The sequence below is a fragment of the Oncorhynchus gorbuscha genome, linkage group LG19 (assembly GCF_021184085.1).
Source record: "Oncorhynchus gorbuscha isolate QuinsamMale2020 ecotype Even-year linkage group LG19, OgorEven_v1.0, whole genome shotgun sequence".
Taxonomy (NCBI): Eukaryota; Metazoa; Chordata; class Actinopteri; order Salmoniformes; family Salmonidae; genus Oncorhynchus; species Oncorhynchus gorbuscha.
This window is the reverse complement of record NC_060191.1, coordinates 61,867,878-61,892,943: the sequence shown is the minus strand read 5'-3', so window position 1 is coordinate 61,892,943 and position 25,066 is coordinate 61,867,878. Positions and strand designations below refer to the sequence as shown.

General features: G+C 42.9%; 1 protein-coding gene across 1 annotated transcript; it reads right to left on the bottom strand.

Annotated features, from left to right (window-relative positions):
* Positions 1-806: 806 nt before the first annotated feature.
* Positions 807-24,979, bottom strand: LOC124005615 (ephexin-1-like). The gene is made up of 15 exons (XM_046315030.1): positions 24,492-24,979; positions 19,551-19,665; positions 18,862-19,233; positions 18,048-18,133; positions 16,605-16,840; positions 15,681-15,841; positions 15,312-15,464; positions 11,129-11,258; positions 10,898-10,972; positions 8,058-8,147; positions 6,573-6,736; positions 6,220-6,378; positions 6,003-6,082; positions 2,424-2,528; positions 807-2,229 (listed from the first exon to the last, which is right to left on the bottom strand). Exons 1-15 carry the CDS (start codon positions 24,691-24,693, stop codon positions 1,979-1,981), a joined length of 2,379 nt encoding a protein of 792 aa, XP_046170986.1. The 5' UTR covers positions 24,694-24,979; the 3' UTR covers positions 807-1,978.
* Between the last annotated feature and the right edge of the window lie 87 nt (positions 24,980-25,066).

Genomic DNA, 25,066 nt, shown 5'->3' with positions numbered 1-25,066 from the left:
GCCCAAATGCATAATGTCAACTGTAAAGTTTGGTGGAGGAGGAATAATAGTCTGAGGCTGTTTTTCATGGTTCGGGCTTGGCCCCTTAGTTCCAGTGAAGGGGAATCTTAACGCTACAGCATTAAACGACATTCTAGATGATTCTGTGCTTCCAACTTTGTGGCAACAGTTTGGGGAAGACCCTTTCCTGTTTTAGCATGACAATGCCCCCATGCACAAAGTGAAGTCCATACAGAAATGGCTTGAGATCTGTGTGGAGGAACTTGACTGGCCTGCACAGAGCCCTGACCTCAATCCCATCGAACACCTTTGGGATGAATTGGAACGCCAACTGCAGGCCAGGCCTAATCGCCCAACATCAGTACCCGACCTCACTAACGCTATTGTGGCTGAATGGAAGTAAGTCCCTGCAGCAATGTTCAAAACATCTAGTGGAAATCCTTCCCAGAAGAGTGGAGGCTGTTATAACAGCAAAGGGGGGGGACCAACTCCATATTAATGCTCACGATTTTGCAATGAGATGTTTGACAAGCAGGTGTCCACATACTTTTTGTTCATGTAGTGTATATATAATAATGCTAATTTTTCAGGTAATATGTTAAAAGATGGTTTAATGTTTAATCTAATGTTTTGTAAACAAGAATATTGTGTCAGCAAGACAGGGTTATTATTCACCAACCTTTATGCAGGTTAAATGACATCTCCATATTACTAGGGATTAATTCAGAGATGAACCTAAATCAGAGCTTAACAGGTGGGTTAAATACCAGTCAAACCAGTTGTCAACATAATACACATCATGTCCATTTAAATGTCAGATTTAGATTTTATTAACAATAAATTACTTCTTACATAATTAAATTACACAATGTTTCAGTAATTATTTAATTGTATATTGAACATTCAAGGCATACAGTATGCACACGTATTCATACTCATCATACACCCACATGTTTTGTCACTCGCATGCCATTCCAGTGCTGTCGGTGTGTTGGCACATTCTGTGCAGATGCTTCAGGACCAGGTGTCTGTGGAGGGTTTTTCAAGTTGGAGAAGTTGTGCTAGATTTCCCCAAGTGTGTGTGTGTGCGCGCACGTATGTCAGTGTGCATGTGTAAGTGGCATATCAGTATTGACCTTGATTAAGCAAGGCCTGTGATTCTGTAGGGCTCGTCTTCTCCAGTCAATTACTTCCTGCCCAATACTGAGCACTCTCATGTGATTGTTCTATTTACTGTACAGAATCATGAAACATTCACGGTTAATTTCCATTCAGTGCTAGTGGGTGGATTTTAAAACGTGCTTCTTGTATGGTTTCAATAGAGGAGTTGCTCTTTACAAAAGGGTGGATCGTCAAGCAGTTGTTCTGGGGTAATTAAATCTCTAGCACAAGTGCTTTGAAAAAAAATAATAAAAAAATTGGCCCATGCAGTTGAGGCAGTTACCATCCCCTTGAGAACTGTTTCTGTGGTTATCATCTTCTCCCATCACATGAGTAGCTCCTGTTCCACCGGAGCCTCGTTTCAGTTAGACTGGTAGTGCTGAATCATTTCAAATCATTCCACTGGAAGTACTGTAAGATATGCAGTTTGTTGGAGTTATGGAAGAAGTGCTCTGATCGTAGGACCGATCAGGGGAGCCTGGGACCCTAAACCCTGGGGCCTGGGACCCTGGGGCCTGGGACCCTGGAGCCTAGGGACCCTACACATTGGAGCCTGGGACCCTAAACCCTGGAGCCTGGGACCCTGGGGCCTGGGACCCTAAACCATGTAGCCTGGGACCCTAAACCCTGGCACACCAAAACCACTTGAGAAAGGGAAACAGTTCATAGGAAATAATGTCATTGCATGACGTCACTTTCTTCCAATGCAATCCCATGCTCAAATCACATGATCTCTGTCATTTGATCCATGTGGTCCAGTAAAAATCGATGCCAGGGGGTTCCAACCAATCACTTTCAGTGTGGAATATCATGTGCTTCACTGTTCCTCCTCTGACTGGTCAGTCCAGGTACCGAAGAAATTTGAGACTTTGGGGGTTTTGGGGGTGCATCTGCCACCCCTGGAGCCCAGCCTGGACCCTGAGGAAGCGCCCCCTTCCTGGGCCAGGTGAATCCTCTGGCACTCCCTGAGGTTCTGGGCCCGCACTTCCTGGTTCTTGATCTCCTCTACTACCCGACAAGGGAACCAGCCCTTCTCTCCATCATGGAGCCTCTCACCCATCATCCAGCCTGAGGGGGTGATAGAGAGGAGCAAGAGAGGGAGAGAGAGAGAGAGAGGGGGAGAGAGGGAAGAGTGGAAGAGGAGTGTAGGTAAAGAAAGAGAGGGAGTAAAGGGAGAGATATTAACTAACAGGCAGCCTGTTGAATCTACACTAGAGCTCCTAGTACTAAGATCTCCCAGGAGATATGTTGTCTGATCTCACCGTCATCTGTCCTCTCCAGGATGTTCAACACGTCAGCCATCTCAATGGACAGCTCATCTGGCTCCTGAGACGAATACGACTGAATACACTGGACCTGAGGAGAGGCTGACCACACACGCACACACACACAGGCACATTAATAACATATACACTACCGTTCAAAAGTTTGGGGTCACTTAGAAATGTTTTTGTTTTTTAAAGAAAAAACACATTTTTTTACCATTAACATAAAATTGATCAGAAATACAGTGTAGACATTGTTAATGATGTAAATGACTATTGTAGCTGTAAACGGCTGATTTTTAATGGAATATCTACATAGGTGTACAGAGACTCATTATCAGCAACCATCACTCCTGTGTTCCAATGGCACGTTGTGTTAGCTAATCCAAGTTTATCATTTTAAAAGGCTAATTTATCATTAGAAAACCTTTTTGCAATTATGTTAGCACAGCTAAAAACTGTTGTTTTGATTAAAGAAGCAATAAAACTGGCCTTCTTTAGACTAGTTGAGTATCTGGAGCATCAGCATTTATGGGTTCAATTACAGGCTCAAAATGGCAAGAAACAAAGCACTTTCTTCTGAAACTCGTTAGTCTATGCTTGTTCTGAGAAATGAAGGCTATTCCATGCGAGAAATTGCCAAGAAACTGAAGATCTCAAACAACGCTGTGTACTACTCCTTTCACAGAACAAGGCAAACTGGCTTAACCAGAATAGAAAGAGGAGTGGGAGGCCCCGGTGCACAACTGAGAAAGAGAACAAGTACATTAGAGTGTCTAGTTTGAGAAACAGACGCCTCACAACTCCTCAACTGGCAGCTTCATTAAACAGTACCCGCAAAACACCAGTCTCAATGTCAACAGTGAAGAGGCAACTCCGGGATTCTGGCCAACAAAAAGAAAAGACTAAGATGGGCAAAAACACAGACACTGGATAGAGGAATCTAAGTTTGAGGTGTTCGGATCAAAAAGAAGAACATTCGAGAGACGCAGAAAAAATGAAAAGATGCTGGAGAAGTGCTTGACCTCATCTGTCAAGCATGGTGGAGGCAATGTGATGGTCTGGGGATGGTTTGGTGGTGGTTAAGTGGAAGATTTGTACAGGGTAAAAGGGATCTTGAAGAAGGAAGGCCATCACTCCATTTCGCAATACCATGCCATACCCTGTGGACAGCGCTTAAAATTGGAGACAATTTCCTCCTTTTACAGGACAATGACCCAAAGCACAGCTCCAAACTATGCAATAACTATTTAGGGAAGATGCAGTCAGCTGGTATTCTGTATATAATGAAGTAGCCAGCAGTCACCGGATCTCAACCCTATTGAGCTGTTGTGGTACATAAGAAGTGCCCAATAAGCCAATCCAATTTGTGGGAGGTGCTTCAGGAAGCATGGGGTGAAATCTCTTCAGATTACCTCAACAAATTGACAACTGGAATGGCCAAGTTCTGCAAGAATGTAATTTCTGCAAATGGAGGATTCTTTGACAAAAGCTAAGTTTGAAGGACACAATTATTATTTCAATTAAAAATCATTGCTTCAACTGGCTTCCAGTTGAAGCTCGCATCCGCTACAAGACCATGGTGCTTGCCTACGGAGCTATGAGGGGAACGGCACCTCAGTACCTCCAGGCTCTGATCAGGCCCTACACCCAAACAAGGGCACTGCGTTCATCCACCTCTGGCCTGCTCGCCTCCCTACCACTGAGGAAGTACAGTTCCCGCTCAGCCCAGTTAAAACTGTTCGCTGCTCTGGCCCCCCAATGGTGGAACAAACTCCCTCACGACGCCAGGACAGCGGAGTCAATCACCACCTTCCGGAGACACCTGACACCCCACCTCTTTAAGGAATACCTAGGATAGGATAAAGTAATCCTTCTACCCCCCTTAAAAGATTTAGATGCACTATTGTAAAGTGGCTGTTCCACTGGATGTCATAAGGTGAATGCACCAATTTGTAAGTCGCTCTGGATAAGAGCGTCTGCTAAATGACTTAAATGGAAATGTAAATTGTCTCTAACCTTGTCAACATCTTGACTATATTTCTTATCCATTTTGTAACTCATTTCATGTATACTTTCATGGAGAACAAGGACATTTCTTATACTGAACTCCAGTGTTTTCTCAATGCTGATGAATTCCTAGGTACGACTCATCTTCCTCACAATCTTTGCACTCCTTCACAATCTGACAATCGCGCAAACAAACCATTATATAAGGAACACATCCCAACACTCCCTTGGAATTGTATATAGGCCGTTAAAGACATGCTCCGGAACTTTGGCGACTAGTAAGTATTTTTTAAATCTCCCGCTTTGGGCTGGATGTGTCAATGTGTAGTTTATGTAAGGGATAACCAACGAGGGTTATGCGTTCTATGGAAAATAATGAACAACGTAGAAGGTGTGTTCAGAACTGACCTACAGAGTTGCATTATTTTCCAGAGTACGCAAAGAGCCACGAGTTAATTATCCCTTTTTTCCAAAAAGGGGGTTTTTGGACATAAAGATTAACTTTATCGAACAAAACAAACATTTATTGTGTAACATGGAGTCCTGGGAGTGCCATCAGATGAAGATTATCAAAGGTAAGTGATTAATTTTAACGCTATTTCTGACTTTTGTGACACCTCTCCCTGGCTGGAAAATGTATGTTTGGTTTTTGTGGCTAGGCGCTATCCTAACATAATCTCATGGTGTGCTTTTGCCATAAAGCATTTTTGAAATTGGATAATATAGTTGGATTAACAAGAAGTTTAAATTGTGTATAATACTTGTATGTTTGAGGAATGTTAATTGGCTATAATTTAGCACAATTGCTACTAGAAATGTGCTAATTTGCCAATAGAAATGTGTTTAACATCCAATGAAGTAGCTAGCAAGTTTACTGGATACAGTTGAAGTCGGAAGTTTACATACACTTAGGTTGGAGTCATTAAAACTAGTTTTTCAACCACTCCACACATTTCTTGTTAACAAACTAGAGTTTTGGCAAGTCGGTTAGGACATCTACTTTGCACCTGACACAAGTAATTTTGCCAACAATTGTTTGCAGACAGATTATTTAATTTATAATTCACTGTATCACAATTCCAGTGGGTCAGAAGTTTACATACACTAAATTGACTATGTCTTTAGTAGACAGCTTGGAAAATTCCAAGAAATTATGTCATGGCTTTAGAATCTTCTGATAGGCTAATCATTTGAGTCAATTGGAGGTGACCTGTGGATGTATTTCAAGGCCTACCTTCAAACTCACTGCCTCTTTGCTTGACATCATGGGAAACCCTTGTCAACGTCTTGACTGTATTTCATATTCATATTGCAAATCATTTAATGGAAAACAAGGATATTTCTAAGTGACCCCAAACTATTGTAAAGTGACTGTTCCACTGGATGTCATAAGGTGAATGCACCAATTTGTAAGTCGCTCTGGATAAGAGCGTCTGCTAAATGACTTAAATGTAAATGTAAAATGTAAACTTTTGAGTGGTAGTGTTTACCACCTGTTATTTGGTACCTAAAAGTTCAGTGGATGTTTATCTCTGTCTGTGTGTGTCATCTTTGTGTAAGTCTCACCTGGTTGGTGGGCGCTGGTGGACATGAATCGCGTGCGGCGGTTTGGCGTGAGAGCACATATCCAGCGCAGCTTGTCACTCCTGGCAGCAGCACACAGGAACACATTGGAGATTGTTAATAACAGATCAATTACATACAGAGAAGTACTGTACTGAGTAGACTAGGTGCTGAGGGGGCTTGAGACGCTTAAATAATGCTGTTAGTTGTAGTCACTTACATGCTGGAGGTCTTGAGCATGTAGCTGACATGCCTCTCCTCCTGGTTCTCCAGAAGTTTCAGGTTGAACACATTAGCCAGCATCTGACCCTGGTCTTCCATGTCCTCAGTCCTCAGCATGGCCCGCGTGCACGAGTCCAGCACCTGGAACTTCTCACCACTGACGAAGAGACACACACATACACAAAGCCTCATGTGACAAAGGGCAGTTTGGCAGGTAGTAGACTTCAAAACGGCCTGTATACAAAATTATGTGTTGGGGAGGGCAATAGAAAGTCCCAGACTGAAAGTGGTTGTGCACTGCGACCCCCAATGACCACTAGCTGTCTCTGTGTGGTGATGTCATGTGCTGACCTGGAGCTGCGCTTGGTGATGAGCAGCAGGTTGTTGAAGAGGAACAGGTAGACAGGGTGGTGGAGCTTCTTGCTCCGCATGGTCCTAGTGCTCTTTGGCCCGGCCATCTGCTGCACCTCACCCTTCTTCAGCAGCCAGCGGGAGTGGGAGATCACTGGCACCGACTGGAGGGAGAGGGTCACAGGTTCAACTCAAGAGTTATTATATATCATAGAGATCTCTTTTTTACATCTGTTTATTTGCTGTTGAAATGCCAACATTTCGGTCTTTCAACCTCCTTAATTTGGGATAGGCAGCAGCATTGGGAAGTTTGGATCAAAAGCGTGCCCAGAGTAAACTGCCTGTTACTCAGGCCCAGAAGCTAGAATATGCATATAATTATTAGATTTGGATAGAAAACACTAAAGTTTCCAGAACTGTTAAAATAATGTCTGTGAGTATAACAGAAGTCATATGGCAGGCGAAAACCTGAGAAAAATCGAACCAGGAAGTGGGAATTCTGAGGTTTGTAGTTTTCAAGTGAATGCCTATCGAATATCCAGTGTCTGTGGGGTCAGATTGCACTTCCTAAGGCTTCCAGTAGATGTCAGTCTTTGGAAGTTGTTTCAGGATTCTATTGTGAAAGGGGAGAGAATACGAGCACTCAGAGTAAGTGGCTCAGTCGAAAGCATGAGTTGTTTATCGCGGGTGGCCGTGAGCGCGACATTTGTTCCCTTTCCTTTCTAATGAAAACAGCATTGTCCTGTTGAAACATTATTGAATATTTCATGATAAAAACACCCTAAGGATTGATTAGAAACATCGTTTGACATGTTTCTATGAACTTAAATGGAACTTTTTAAACTTTGTCTGGAATTTGTGCATACCGATTACTGAACTAAACGCATGAACAAAAAGGACATAAAGATTAACTTTATCGAACAAAACAAACATTTATTGTGCAACATGGAGTCCTGGGAGTGCCACCAGATGAAGATCATCAAAGGTAAGTGATTAATTTTAACGCTATTTCTGACTTTTGTGACACCTCTCCTTGGCTGGAAAATGTCTGTTTGGGTTGTGGCTAGGCGCTGTCCTAACATAATCGCATGGTGTGCTTTCGCCGTAAAGCCTTTTTGAAATTGGACACTGGTTGGATTAACAAGAAGTTTATCTTTAAAATGGTGTATAATAATTGTGTTTGAGGAATTTTAATTATGAGATTTCTCTTTGAATTTGGCGCCCTGCAATTTTACTGGCTGTAGGCCAGGTGTTCCGCTAAAGGAACCCGCTTCCCAGAAAGGTTAAAGGAATCAAACAAGCAATCAAATCAAATTTCATAGTTCACATACATATATTTAGCAGATCTTACTGAGGGTGTAGCCAAATGCTTGGAACCTAACTGAGATAGATAACCTTTGACCAAGTCTGTCTGTGCCAGTCTGGCAATTTCACTGACTATATAGAATATAGACATGTTGTCACATGACTGGTGACTGCAGGTACCTTAGACTTGAACTCCAGTGTTTTCTCAATGCTGATGAGTTCCTCTGTACGACTCATCTTCCTCACACCCTCGTTGCACTCCTTCACAATCTGACAATCAGGCAAACAAACCATTATATAAGGAACACATCCCAACACTCCCTTGGAATTGTATATAGGCCGTTAAAGACATGCTCCGGAACTTTGGCGACTAGTAAGTGTTTTTTAAATCTCCCGCTTTGGGCTGGATGTGTCAATGTGTAGTTTATGTAAAGGATAATCAACGAGGGTTATGCGCTCTATGGAAAATAATGAACGACGTAGAAGGTGTATTCGGAACTGACCTACAGAGTTGCATTATTTTCCAGAGGACACAAAGAGCCCCAAGTTGATTATCCCTTTTATACCTTGGCTATAATTTATCACATTTGCTACTAGAAATGTGTTCATTTGCCAATATAAATTTGTTCAACATCCACTGAAGTAGCTAGCATGTTTACTATATACAGTTGAAGTCAGAAGTTTACATACCCTTAGGTTGGAGTCATTAAAACACATTTTCAACCACTCCACAAAATTCTTGTTAACTAACTATAGTTTTGGCAAGTCAGTAGGACATCTACTTTGTGCATGACACAAGTAATTTTTCCAACAATTGTTTACAGACAGATTATTTAATTTATATTTAACTGTATCACAATTCCAGTGGGTCAGAAGTTTACATACATTAAGTTGACTGTGCCTTTAAACAGCTTGGGTAATTCCAGAAATTATGTCATGGCTTTAGAAGCTTCTGATAGGCTAATTGACATCATTTGAGTCAATTGGAGGTGTACCTGTGTATGTATTTCAAGGTCTACCTTCAAACTCAGTGCCTTTTTCTTGACACCTTGGGAAAATCAATATAAATCAGCCAAGACCTCAGAAAAACAATTGTAGACCTCCACAAGTCTGGTTCATCCTTGGGAGCAATTTCCAAACACCTGAAGGTACTACGTTCATCTGTACAAACAATAGTATGCAAGTATAAACACCATGGGATCACGCAGCCATCATACCGCTCAGGAAGGAGACACGTTCTGTCTTTGGTGCGAAGAGTGCAAATCAATCCCAGAACAACAGCAAAGGACCTTGTGAAGATGCTGGAGGAAACAGGTACAATAGTATATATCCACAGTAAAACAAGTTCTATATCGACATAACCTGAAAGGCCGCTCAGCAAGGAAGGAATCACTACTACAAAAACGCTATAAAAAAGCCAGATGGTTTGCAATTGCACATGGGGGCAAAGATTGTACGTTTTTTTAAATGTCCTCTGTTCTGATGAAACAAAAATAGAACTGTTTGGCCATAATGACCATCGTTATGTTTGTAGGGAAAAAAGGGGGAGGCTTGCAATGCCGACGAACACTTCACAAAATAAATGGCATCATGAGGGAGGAAATTATGTGGATATATTGAAGCAACATCTCAAGACATCAGTCAGGAAGTTAAAACTTGGTTGGAAATTGGTCTTCCAAATGGACAATGACCCCAAGCATACTTCCAAAGTTGTGGCAAAATGGTTTAAGGACAACAAAGTCAAGGTATTGGAGTGGCCATCACAAAGCCCTGACCTCAACCCAAGAGAAAATTTGTGGGCAGAACTGAAAAAGTGTGTGCGATCAAGGAGGCCTACAAACCTGACTCAGTTACACCAGCCCTGTCAGGAGGAATGGGCCAAAATTCACCCAACTTATTGTGGGAAGCTTGTGGAAGGCAACCTGAAATGTTTGACCTAAGTTAAACAATTTAAAGGCAATGCTACCAAATACTAATTGAGTGTATGTAAACTTCTGACCCACTGGGAATGTGATGAAAGAAGGTAAAGCTGAAATAAATAATTCTCTCTACTATTATTCTGACATTTCACATTCCTAAAATAAAGTGGTGATCCTAACTGACCTAAGACATGACACTTTTACTAGGATTAAATGTCAGGAATTGTGAAAAACTGAGTTTAAATGTATTTTGCTAAGGTGTATGTAAACTTCTGACTTCAACTGTAGCTACAGTAGTTGCCGTGGTAACCCAACAAACAGACTTGCTTAACCAAATCATCAGTTCTAGCTTTCTATTAAGAAAATCAAATTCAATAATACCAATATGTTTTCAATTATACTTTTGCTTTCAAAAGCAGCTCAAACAAAACATGTAAAAATGAACTATAGCCATTGAATGCTACCGTGCAAATAGACCATGCGTTATAGGGAAATAATGCACATTCTAGAATGACATTCATGTCAATCAGAAAGGAGTATTCAACAATGACATGGTATAATTAAGCGATCATGCCCAAGAAGCCGGTGTTTGGAGGATGTATTGGCACAGGTGTTAGGCCCGGGACGAGGTTGAGTGGCTCATGAGTGCCACTTTCAGAACTACTTCCAAAATATTATATATTATATAAAAGTACCAGAGAATCTCTTTAACAAACATTACTGGGAGGCAAATAATATATGCAGATTGTGAGTCCAAAGGAAAGAGTGCTAGACCTGTTTTAGAGAGAACCAAATATTTATGTAGAGGCTATACTTGATGCTCCAATTAAAACCACATTCCTTTGTTTGTGGCAACTACAACTAACCTCATCATGACATTCATCATTCCTTACAAAGCGTAGGAGTCGTGGCAAGACTAAGTCTTCCCAACATGATGATGGTGATTGTTTTTAATGCAACACTCAACACCATGACAGGCCCTGAGCCCATAATCACAACCCACAGTACTGAACCAAATCCAGTACTCTGTCATCTCTCACAGACTGGTTTAGTGCTGTAAACTGGTTTAGTACTGTAAACGGTTTGGTACGGTTACCGAACCTGCTCCAGCTGATGGTGAGCTTTGATGGCATTGGCCTCCATATCTGAATTCTCCTCTGCCCTCTTCAGAATGTTCTGCAAGCAAACACAGCAGCAGAAGCTCAACGCAAAACTTACATCCTGGATACGGCAATATATTAGCACAGAGTAAAGCATTATCATAACTATTATTCGTGATTCAGAAATGCTATGCTCCCGCATCTTGGTTCAGCCCACTCTTGCTCCACTTACCTGGACCAGCATTTTGAGTCGTGTGATCCTCTGGAAGGGGAGGATGAGGAAGGAGGTGAAGGAGAGGCCTCGGACATACGGCTGGTTCTCCAGGTGAGCCATGGCCTCACGGAATGACTGGTTTCCCTGTCTGGACAAAACACAGGCATGTTCAAACCACCACAAAGACAGCCAACACAAAACACAGGCATGTTCAAACGACCACAAAGACAGCCAACACAAAACACAGGCATGTTAAAACCACCACAGACTGAATCAATGAGGTTGTCTGACCACAGACATTCTAGGCAGAGAGTAGACACGCTTCATAGAACTGCTAGATGTTGCAGCAGACTACTATTACTAATGCTTTATGATGTTAGCGGAACTTTTACTCAGAGCAACAAATCACCACACTGACATCATCCAGGCAGGTTCAAACACACAGACCACAGATCCATCCATCAATGCCACGTGTCCTGCGAAAAACCACAGCCGCCTACTGACTATGGTGTCACCCTGTCTTGACAGTACAACCAACTGCCCAACAGAGGTCTCCCTCTCTAAAGTTAGCCTTATCTCGAGCTCAGCAAGTTTAGTTCTTTCCCATAGTGTTTTATAAGAATGAGAGGTGTTTTTTTGCATAGACTTTGCGATTGTTGCCCTCTCTGTGTGGAGTCTATCAATAATCTGATTAGGAAAGAAGCAGCAGTGAAAATTTCTTAAGAATCTCCCAGCCAGCCTTGAGGGGAGAATGCACTCACTGCAGAGCAAAACAGCTGCTCACACTGTCACCAATACCTAGGTGACTCACAGCACAGTCACTGACTCTCTCTGTTAATGTTTATTAATGCTATGCCGCTATATCACATTATATGGAACACGTCAGCACAGTACATACAGGTAACTGCCAAAATAATGGAAACACTTGAGTAAATGAGGGATACCATGTATATTGAAAGCAGGTGTTTCCACACAGGTGTGGTTGGTGAGTTAACTAAGCAATTAACATCCCATCGTGCCTAGGGTCATGTATAAAAATGCTGGGCAGGCCATTATGTGGGCTACCATGGTATGCCCCCATAGGACGACAATGCTCCCATCCACAGGCCACGAGTGGTCACTGAATGGTTTGATGAGTATGAAAATGATGCAAACCATATGTCGTCATGGCCATCCAGTCACCAGACCTCAACCCAATTGAACACTTATGGGAGATTCGGGGGCGGCATCTGAGACAGCGTTTTCCAGCACCATCAACAGAACACCAAATGGTGGAGTTTCTTGTGGAAGAATGGTGTCGCGTACCTCCAATAGAGTTCCAGACACATGTAGAATCTATACCAAGGTGCATTGAAGCTGTTCTGTTTCCTGTTGGCCCAATGTGCTATTAAGACACTTATGTTGGTGTTTCCTTTATTTTGGCAGTTACATGTACATCACTAAGGTGTGAGTAAATGTAATGATATGTTAGATGATGTTAGGTGATGGAGTTCCTAAAATCTGGCTCCAATGCCATGGAGTTTCCTACCCTAAATCTCTTGATACAGACCTACAGTGTGTCATATTTTGGAATTGCTTCACAGCTCTAAACTCCATGGTATGTTTTTTCCAGTGGGCGTCTGGTGTTTGGTAACTGGCTTAGCTCCCAGTGCGTCTCTACCATCCATGCGGTCTGTCCTGTAGGGCTGCCTGCGTGGGAACGTCACAGTCTTTCTCTCAGGTATGTGGTGATGGTGGTGAGGGACAGGACAGACATCTATGTTGACAAACAACCACACCCTGCTGCTGCTACTACGCAACACAATCAGCCTTCCATCATTACCAATACAAACCCGGTTCTGTTCTCTCATTAAAAACACTAATACACACACACAATCAACCTGCCATCGTTATCAATACAAACCCTGTTCTGTTCTCTCATTAAAAACACTAATACACACAATCAACCTGCCATCATTATCAATACAAACCCTGTTCTGTTCTCTCAATAAACACACACACACACACACACACGATCAACCTGCCATCATTATCAATACAAACCCTGTTGTGTTCTCTCATTAAAAGCACTAATACACACAATCAACCTGCCATCATTATCAATACAAACCCTGTTCTGTTCTCTCAATAAACACACACGATCAACCTGCCATCATTATCAATACAAACCCTGTTGTGTTCTCATTAAAAGCACTAATACACACAATCAACCTGCCATCATTATCAATACAAACCCTGTTGTGTTCTCATTAAAAACACTAATACACACACAATCAACCTGCCATCGTTATCAATACAAACCCTGTTCTGTTCTCTCATTAAAAACACTAATACACACAATCAACCTGCCATCATTATCAATACAAACCCTGTTCTGTTCTCTCAATAAACACACACACACACGATCAACCTGCCATCATTATCAATACAAACCCTGTTGTGTTCTCTCATTAAAAGCACTAATACACACAATCAACCTGCCATCATTATCAATACAAACCCTGTTCTGTTCTCTCAATAAACACACACACACACGATCAACCTGCCATCATTATCAATACAAACCCTGTTGTGTTCTCTCATTAAAAGCACTAATACACACAATCAACCTGCCATCATTATCAATACAAACCCTGTTCTGTTCTCTCAATAAACACACACACACACGATCAACCTGCCATCATTATCAATACAAACCCTGTTGTGTTCTCTCATTAAAAGCACTAATACACACAATCAACCTGCCATCATTATCAATACAAACCCTGTTCTGTTCTCATTAAAAACACTAATACAGGCTGACACACACACACACACAATCAACCTGCCATCATTATCAATACAAACCCTGTTCTGTTCGCTCATTAAAAACACTAATACACACACAATCAACCTGCCATCGTTATCAATACAAACCCTGTTCTGTTCTCTCATTAAAAACACTAATACACACAATCAACCTGCCATCATTATCAATACAAACCCTGTTCTGTTCTCTCAATAAACACACACACACGATCAACCTGCCATCATTATCAATACAAACCCTGTTGTGTTCTCTCATTAAAAGCACTAATACACACAATCAACCTGCCATCATTATCAATACAAACCCTGTTCTGTTCTCTCAATAAACACACACACACACGATCAACCTGCCATCATTATCAATACAAACCCTGTTGTGTTCTCTCATTAAAAGCACTAATACACACAATCAACCTGCCATCATTATCAATACAAACCCTGTTGTGTTCTCTCATTAAAAGCACTAATACACACAATCAACCTGCCATCATTATCAATACAAACCCTGTTGTGTTCTCTCATTAAAAGCACTAATACACACAATCAACCTGCCATCATTATCAATACAAACCCTGTTCTGTTCTCTCAATAAACACACACACACACGATCAACCTGCCATCATTATCAATACAAACCCTGTTGTGTTCTCTCATTAAAAACACTAATACAGGCTGACACACACACACAATCAACCTGCCATCATTATCAATACAAACCCTGTTCTGTTCTCTCATTAAAAACACTAATACAGGCTGACCCACACACACACACATATTGTACATATATAGGCACAGAGACAAATCCACCCAGACACAAGCAGGGACACATATTGTACGTATACATACACAGAGACATATATACGCACACACACACACACACACACACACACACACACACACACACACACACACACACACACACACACACACACACACACACACACACACATTATAGAGGGAAATGTGTGCTTCACCCAGATCAGGACAGGTGAACAGAATGTTATTCAATGCAGAGGTGTTCTGTTGTTATCATAGCCACAGCTCAAGGTTCTTAAGGTTCTTTCTGTTCAGTTACTTTGATAGACAGCCACTTCCCATTGTGCTGAAAGTCACATGTTATTCTGTCAGGTATGCTATCATACAACTCACAGACCTTCATCTTATTCAGTCAGTACACATAGTACATAGGCCTACTGTGCATAAATCGCATAGATGGTCTTACTCAGTTAAAGCATGATTTGACCTGTCAATTCTAAATTGATAGTGATCTGTGATGGGCAACAGTTTAGCCCAGCTACAATACCAACCACAACACCATCCCTATTGTACTACTGCACAGAGAGGTTAACCCACATATCATGCTACTGTAGACATTAGTTGGAGGGGTACTCACAGAATGCGTCGGTAGTTCTTCTCCTGATACACCTGGTTGATGACGTAGGTGATAAAGACGTGGAAGTGCTTGACGGCGTGGTCGTGGACGATGTCACACACGTCTGAGATCTGGAGGGACTGTTCGATGCGGTTCTCCAGGTCCATCAGGAACCTAAGGAAGATGTATAGTATGACATCATCAGCAGGGGACAGTTGAATAAAGGTCACCATACAAGTATTACAGTATAATCTGGAATGAAAGATGAATAAGGACTTGTTTACCTTTTACTTCCAGAAAGCTTAACATAGCAGTTTAGAGGGATCAGTAATCACACGTTGCAGAGAGGATGGGGGGGGCTGATTAGTCACACACACAGGCTTCTCTTACCTTTCACTGGCCTTCATCACCTCCTCAATGTTGGAGAACAGGAAGTGCATGTCTGATTGGCTGAGTGTGTTGACCAGCATAGGGTTCTTCAGGAAGTGAGTCTCCAGCACCTCCAGACTCTTGTAGTAGGATGCCTCTGAGGTCACCAGCTCAAACATGGCCTTGAGAACAGAGCAAGGACACAGGTCATGTAAGGCTCTGTCAGGACCCGGTACGAACCCGGGTCTCCAGAGTGAGAAACAGTCACTTAACCAACTGAGCCACGAATAGTCGGCAGAACCCAGAAGATGAGGCAGACACGGCAGTACTTGACACAGTGTATTTAATGAAGTAAAAAAGTGAAGTCCTTCAGGAAAACATGTAACTCCACAACCTCAAAAGGAATTCCACAAGAACAAAGGTAATCCTCCAAGACAAAAAGGTAAATCCACAAGGTGGTAGGTATAGCATAAAAAGCCTCAAAAGATACTCAAAAATAAATAAACAACAAAAACAGAATTCCACAAGCGAGTCCACCGGGATCAACAAGAGTACACAGAATACTAGGGCTGGGTGCTAACATACAAACACAGAGCAAATAACTGAGGAAAACTAAGGGTATAAATACAATCAGGGGAAACAAGGCACAGGTGCAAATAATAATGGGGATCAAGGGAAAACAAAAGGTCAAAAAGCACAATGGGGGCATCTAGTGACCAAAAACCGGAACAACCCTGGCCAAATCCTGACAGGCTCTCACTTACCATTCACCATCCAGTAAGACCTCTCTGACCTTTCACCCTCCAGTATAACCTTTTACCTCTCTCTCTCTCTCTCTCTCTCTCTCTCTCTCTCTCTCTCTCTCTCTCTCTCTCTCTCTCTCTCTCTCTCTCTCTCTCTCTCTCTCTCTCTCTCTCTCTCTACTGTATGGCCTTTACCCCTCACCTCTTGTATGATGACCTCTCTCTGCGGTAGCTGGGTGAGCAGCCCGCTCTGCTGCACGACCTCCAGGTTCTGCCACAGACTCAGAGAGCGAGAGTTGTTCCTCAGCTGCAGCTGCAGGGCCGGTGGGGACGTCACCCCTAACCCCGCGCTGACCCCCGAGGTCAACCCATCCTGCTGCCGTCGCTGCTCGATCTCCTGCTGCTTGGATGTGTCCCGGTACTCCTGGTACAGGAAGGCTGGAGGGACAAAAAGGGACAAAATAGAAATGAAAAAGGACAGAAGCAAGACAACATGAGTCTGAGCACATGGTCATGTTTGTTTGATAACAATAAAATATGATTTGGGTTATTTAGCAGAACTTTAGTCTGAGGCCACATCACACAGTATATCTGGCCCATGGGGGAATCAAACTTATAACTCACTTTGTTGTCTTTACACTGACCCCCGTGACCCAGAACTAAAACGTTCCTTTCATATTTGTGTGACATTGTGGAGTTGTAACTACATTAGTTATTGTGTAGAGTCAATTTGGAAAGAATGGATCTCATCTCATTTGAAATAATGGATATCATCTCCTTCACATTTCTCTATCAGTCCTCTCCTTTCGTTCTCTTTACCTCTCTCTCAGCCAGTTTCAGGTGAAAGAGGGCTGGATACTTGCACATTGATAAGCAGGGTGGTTAGTTGCGGAGGAGAACATTAGCACTGTGCGTGTGTGCATGTGTATGTTCTGTCCTCTCACACTACATAGACGTTAAGGTCATGTTGAACAACAGGAAATGGTTGCATAAGCCCCCTCAGTCAAATTCAAATGCTCACCTACTGTAGGTGGGCGTATGGTATTGACACTTACATAAGAGAGGGAGAGAAAGAAAAGAAAGAGGGATATAGAAGACAGGGAGAGCGAGAGATGGAGAGAGGGTGAGATTGAGAGAGGAGAAAGAGGGAGGGATGCGTGAACCAACATGTTGACAAAAAGCACTTTCTGCTGAGTTATTCTATTAATGCATCCTTTCAAAGGACATCCATTTATTTACATCCACAGATTAGGTGTGACACTGCTCTGAACATCAGTATCTCAACTCATCTATACCCATTACTGTAAGTACAGAGAACAGAGCCCACCACACACTAAACTCAGCCTACAACCTTGACGGATGCACAGTGAAGTTTTAAGTGATAGATGGATGCAACTTCAGGCAAATCTTGTTCTTTTTAAGGCAATATTATGGGATATGTTGTTGTTAACAGCAGTGTGTGTGTGTGTATGTGCCTGCATATGTTTGTGTGTACCACCACCTGTGCGTGTGTAGGTGGTGGAACAGAGAAGATCATTATGTCAGTGCAGCAGCAGCAGCTCTGGAGACTGTAGTGTGGGTGGAATACATACGTTGCCTCCACCTTGCATGGAATTGACAGTTCTACTGGCTATATTTTTCTCACCAACGTTCTTGACAATGTTGAGACTGTAGCAGATGGGTTCTACTTTCAATGGTGTTGAGCTCACTCTTTCCCTGTTGCTCACCAACCTGAGTAGAGAGAATGAGAGAAAGAAAGATAGAAAAATGAAGATGAGAGATGAGCAAGGAGATGCCTTGAAGTCAACGACAAACCACTATTCATCCTATAATTTACAACAATTCAAGGACACTCATTGGATCATGCGGAGGTCTATGGGAGTCAGATTGAGAGCACTTCATTTCACATTGTCAAATATCATCTGTTAATTTTGTGTGGGCTGACTAACACCACATTAGAAATATTAGATATTCACATCTCAACAGACTATCAGAAATTCTGGTTCTCCCCATTCCTTATATTATGAGAGTGTCCATACTCAAGATCATTAATATGTGTTTTAAAAGACACGTTCTCATAAAACAAGACATATATTCATGGCCCAATATTTTAACCAGGGACTCCTTTTTTCTACCAAGATGGGTTTGATAGAAGGTGCAGAAATGCTGCAACTCCCACTTCCTCTCATTCTCGACACACTTGTTGAAATGCGGCAAGAAAAATGAGAGGACTACACATCTATCTCCAGCCTGCCTAGCTCACTACACACTGTTAGTACTTCACTGAGCACCTCTTCAAAAAGCTCACCCTCTTCAGCATATTATTACACAGAAATACATCACCTGCAACATACTGCACTTTCAATAATCAATTACCAATTAGCACATAATTACCATTTATCAACTATTGCGGAACCCAACAGTTCCTCTCTCCCCCACCCCACTCCACATATTTTTACCTGAGTTTGACGCCCTCTTCATTGACTTCCTCCTCCGCTGGTTGCGGTGACTGTGTCCCCCCTCCGGGCTCCCGTACGGAGCAGGCGGTTGCAGTGCGTTCTGAGAGGCTCTCCATGTCTTCAGTGTGTGTGTGCATGCCGTGTGTCCGGTACAACCGAGCGCTAGAAACAGAGGAGGAGGAAGTGGAGCCCCCTCCACACTGACCACTAGCTGGAGAAGCATCTGCACCCTTCCTCCCTCCTCCTCCCCCTCCTCCTCTCCTAGTCCAAAGAGGGGAAGAGGCCGCGCTAGTAAGTGTGTGTGGGCTCCTGAGCTCCCCGTTGCTCGGCAACGCAGTTCCGGAATGGAGTTGGCGTGGAGAGGTTGGCGTACTACATAAAAGAGGTACACAGTAATAAGCAGCTGTAATAACAATAAGCAAGAGTGATATCTCTTCTTGAAGATGAGGAGGCAAATTTAACTCTAACTGCATTAGCGTAATGGAATAGTATGAAAATGTATGCACTAAATACTGTAAATTGCTCTAGATTAGAGTGTCTGCTAAATGACTAACATGTAAATATAACTGTAGCGCATTCAGAACACTGATATTCCTTTACACAATATATGCAACAAAGAACAGTGTCCTGTATTGTCTTGCTCTAGTGTGTGTTTGAATCAGTCTGGGCTGGGTTACGGCAAGGCTCACCGCTGTGCCCGGGGAGATTGCGAAGGTTTCTGGAGATCAGGGACACAGAGGGAGCTGCTGCTTGACCTGCTGCCTGGGCTGGGCTCTGGACCAGGCCTCAGAGAGACTGCAGGGCCTGGAAGAGGGAGAGAGAGAAAAATAGATTGAGAGAGAGAGAGAGAGAGAGAGAGAGAGAGAGAGAGAGAGAGAGAGAGAGAGAGAGAGAGAGAGAGAGAGAGAGATGATAAGTAAGGGTTTAAGGGTTTAAGGGAAAAGGGTGAGTGGGCAAAGAGTGAACAATGAGTTAGGGACAAGGAAATTAAAGTACTTTATCTCTATTTTCCTATATTAAACACAGACACACACACACACAGTGACTCTTTAGAGTACAGGGCTGATATGCAGGTAGTCATGACTTTGAAACCCACTTTAGACAGAAGAATGTGTTGCTAGGGGAGTCTCCTGAGTTGGATTGAGAGAGAGTGTGTTTTCAGCAGATTACTGTACCCTGGGACACGTGAATAACTGGGTTTTCCTCCCAGTGCTAAACTAGTCTACTTAGGAATTGTTTTTCAATGGCACTGTTTGCCTGGCAGCTCCATTCTGGTTCTATATAAGCTCCTGCACCACTGACTAACACCGCCCAGACCTGCAAGCACTTGATTTCCCTCTGGCAAACTGGCATTAAGAGGGCGAGTTAAGAGACTGATTATCTCATGAGAACACTCACACAGTGACATTTGAATTAGTCAGTTATAAGCTCTTGATAAACAGCTGTGCGAATCCTCTACCCTTACCCTGACCTTAACCATAATCTTAACCCTTACCTTTACCATTTTAAATTTCAACTTCAATGGGGTAGGGATGTCCCAAAGATATGACCGATAGAGATAGCTAGCCTTCAAACTCAGGTAAATTCCCCTCTGCTTTTCTGAGAATACCACCTGTTTATTCGGGGGCAAGTGCTTCCATATGCTCAATGTTATTGTTGTAACAGAATATCTACCCACCCATTAAGTTAGGAATTATATGCTTCAGTTCAGCGGAGTTGCAAAGCGCCACCCTTTTCTGCTGATCTAACACCACATTGGCCAAAGTCACATGATGTTCTATATATAAAATATAATAGAATCCTTTGAGATAATCTATCCCTGTTCAGGTATTTGTAGCAGGATTCCAGTGAAAAATTTAAAATGATTTCAAAACAGACTTTGTACTTAAAGACTGCTGGAGGTATTATGCATTACATTGGCCATTAGTCTTCTAATAAGTTGTGATGCAATAGCCTACCAGCTTGGACAAAATAAGGCCATTTAATACTATGGACACACATCTACCACACACTCCACTGAACATCTGTTGTATTTATTACACCCACAGAACAGCGAGTTCAGTTTACATTCACACTCCTCAGTAGCTATGGAACAGCCAATCCAGTCCCATACACTTCAGTAGCTATGGAACAGCCAATCCAGTCCCATATACTTCAGTAGCTATGGAACAGCCAATCCAGTCCCATACACATCAATAACTATGGAACAGCCAATCCAATCCCATATACTTCAGTAGCTATGGAACAGCCAATCCAGTCCCATACACTTCAGTAGTTATGGAACAGCCAATCCAGTCCCATACACTTCAGTAGTTATGGAACAGCCAATCCAGTCCCATACACTTCAGTAGCTTTGGAAGAGCCAATCCAGTCCCATACACATCAATAACTATGGAACAGCCAATCCAGTCCCATACACTTCAGTAGCTATGGAACAGCCAATCCAGTCCCATACACTTCAGTAGATATGGAACAGCCAATCCAGTCCCATACACTTCAGTAGTTATGGAACAGCCAATCCAGTCCCATACACTTCAGTAGTTATGGAACAGCCAATCCAGTCCCATACACTTCAGTAGCTTTGGAACAGCCAATCCAGTCCCATACACATCAATAACTATGGAACAGCCAATCCAGTCCCATACACTTCAGTAGCTATGGAACAGCCAATCCAGTCCCATACACTTCAGTAGCTATGGAACAGCCAATCCAGTCCCATACACTTCAGTAGCTATGGAACAGCCAATCCAGTCCCATACACTTCAGTAGCTTTGGAACAGCCAATCCAGTCCCATACACTTCAGTAGCTATGGAACAGCCAATCCAGTCCCATACACTTCAGTAGCTTTGGAACAGCCAATCCAGTCCCATACACTTCAGTAGTTATGGAACAGCCAATCCAGTCCCATACACTTCAGTAGTTATGGAACAGCCAATCCAGTCCCATACACTTCAGTAGCTTTGGAACAGCCAATCCAGTCCCATACACATCAATAACTATGGAACAGCCAATCCAATCCCATATACTTCAGTAGCTATGGAACAGCCAATCCAGTCCCATACACTTCAGTAGCTTTGGAACAGCCAATCCAGTCCCATACACTTCAGTAGCTATGGAACAGCCAATCCAGTCCCATACACTTCAGTAGCTATGGAACAGCCAATCCAGTCCCATACACCTCAATAACTATGGAACAGCCAATCCAGTCCCATACACTTCAGTAGCTTTGGAACAGACAATCCAGTCCCATACACCTCAATAACTATGGAACAGCCAATCCAGTCCCATACACCTCAATAACTATGGAACAGCCAATCCAGTCCCATACACCTCAATAACTATGGAACAGCCAATCCAGTCCCATACATTTCTGTAGTTATGGAACAGCCAATCCAGTCCCATACACTTCTGTAGTTATGGAACAGCCAATCCAGTCCTATACACTTCTGTAGTTATGGAACAGCCAATCCAGTCCCATACACCTCAGTAGCTATGGAACAGCCAATCCAGTCCCATACACTTCAGTAGTTATGGAACAGCCAATCCAGTCCCATACACCTCAGTAGTTATGGAACAGCCAATCCAGTCCCATACACCTCAGTAGCTATGGAACAGCCAATCCAGTCCCATACACCTCAATAACTATGGAACAGCCAATCCAGTCCCATACACCTCAATAACTATGGAACAGCCAATCCAGTCCCATACACTTCTGTAGCTATGGAACAGCCAATCCTGTCCCATACACCTCATGTAGGTCGTTTACACAAAACTCTACTTATCTTTTTAAACTCATCGACCCATTACTGTATATCATTCCTGTAGATTCAAGATTGTTTGAGAGAGTATGAGGAATGAAAAAGTTAATCAACAATTGTACAATTCCTATAAGAAAAAGCAATTGATCAGATAAGATAAGGTTATCTACCAAACTGAAAGTTGTAACCAACTTAGGGGCAGCAGGTAGCCTAGTGGTTAGAGCGTTGGGCCAGTAACCGCAAAGGTTGCTAGATCAAATCCTTGAGCAGACAAGGTAAAAATCTGTTGTTCTGCCCCCTGAACAAGGCAGTTAACCCACTGTTCCTAGACTGTCATTGTAAATAACAATTTGTTCTTAACTGACTTGCGTAGTTAAATTAAAAGAAAATGTAAACAGCTTTCACTAGAGGTTGAATACTGGTTTGACTTTGACTCAAAAAAATATCAAGGGTTACAGACTTTGAAGAGCATCATCTCTTTTCATCCTGTTTTATAATGGTCCCACAAAATTTTACAACGTGCTCTTGTTTAACTAGGGCACTTGACTCTCCGGACCTAACTGGTCATATATAAAGAAATGTCCCTCACACCCTAAAAGCCTATCTCACAGGCTGGGCAAAGTCTACCAGGGACCAGGAAAGAGTCCTGGAGAAATGAACTGTCTGTGTCTATTCTTGGAAGCCTGCACCATGTACAGGTGTCACCTTTATTTGGGGTAAAAAAAAAAAAAAGGGGAATAGCTGAAATAAAAACAGCATAACTGTGGTAGAATGCACTGGTGTAGTCGCACAGTTCTTAGTCCATTGGCCGATACATTCATGTATCTGAATACTTTGTTGACAATAGCGATATATTAGGGTGTGTAACAACCCACTGAGCACAGACGTCAGTTCAACGTCTAGTTTTGATTTTCACTTGGTTGAGTTGTCAACTAATGTGAATTGAACGTGAAATGAACAAAACATTTCACCCTTCCGGGTTGCTGACGTTTTGAGAGTCCAATCACTTTTCCAAGTTGATTCAACGTCATCACATTGACATGGTGTGGAAACAATGTTGATTCAACCAGTTTATGCACAGTGGGAAGGGTGTATTTCCGTGACGGCAGCTGTCCTCTTCTCCGGCCTCAGGCTATATGAAGTGTGTAGGCTGGAGGTTAAAGGTGGTAGGCTAGAAGAACCGGCATCGCTCATACAGATTTGTTAAAACAACACATATTATAAAACAATGGAACCGGTTCCTCTGGTATCATTAGCTTTCATTAGCTCTCAGGACCGTCCGACCGTCAAGCCTATGTTCTCTGTGGAACAATACAACCGCTGCTGTTCTGTGGTCTATAAAACACCACAGAATAACAACAATGATACCCCAGACAGACTGGCTGGATGATTTTAGGAAAGAGGTCAGGGGTTCCTGTGTCCATCAATGGGATATAAAGATCAGTGGTGTAAAGTAACTAAGTAAAAATACTTTGAAGTCATTTTTTTGTGGTAAAACTGCTGTACACATATATTATCAGCATTCCATGCTACCTGAATCCCAGATATTTTCAAACTGAATGCTTTATTGTATTCTCAAACTTAATGACACTCTACTGTAGCAGACAAAAGACAGATTTTTTAACCTTTATTTAACTAGGCAAGTCAGTTAAGAACAAATTCTTATTTTCAATGACGTCCTAGGAACAGTGGGTTAACCGCCTTGTTCAGGGGCAGAACGACAGATTTGTACGTTGTCAGCTCGGGAATTCGATCTAAAAAACTTTCAGTTACTAGCCCAACACTCTAACCACTAGGCTCCCTGCTACCTCAGGTAGCCTCTGCTTGGTGAAATTCAGAGCGGAAGGGAAGAGGGGGTACTCTATTCTTACTTTCAAGTTGTTCTGACGAGGCCAGCCTCTTCTTCCTCATGGAACGGTAGAAGCGGGAGTTCCTGCGGATGGGGGCGATGACCCTGTCATCCTCCTCTTCTTCCTCGTGGTTGGTGGAGTGCACCGATGCTGCGGGCTGCTTCTCAGGTGGCTCCTGCGACTTTTGTCCCCACTTGCCCCTGAACAGGGCCGTCATCGCCATGGCAATGGGCTCCGTGGGGTGTGTGTCCCCCTCCTGTTCTCAGATCCGGGATGGTGTGGTAGTTCCTGTCGGGTTTGGCTTCAGGGCAGAGGAGAGCGTAGAATCCATCAAATGTTAGCCAGAATCCAGGAGAAAATCCATTTCTGTCAATCTCAAGTCCCAGCGAGGCAACACAACAACAACAACACAACACTCACTTCAGGGCTCAGTCTCACATAGGTTAGCGACTGCCCGGCACAGTGAGGCCAAAGTAGCTCTCCCTAGTCCCTCCTCCTCTCTCTCCTCTCCCCTCTCTCTCTTCTCCTCCCTCTTCCTCCACCCCCTGCCTGGGGGGGCAGGAGTGTTGTTAGTTACTCAAACAGCCATGGAGCCA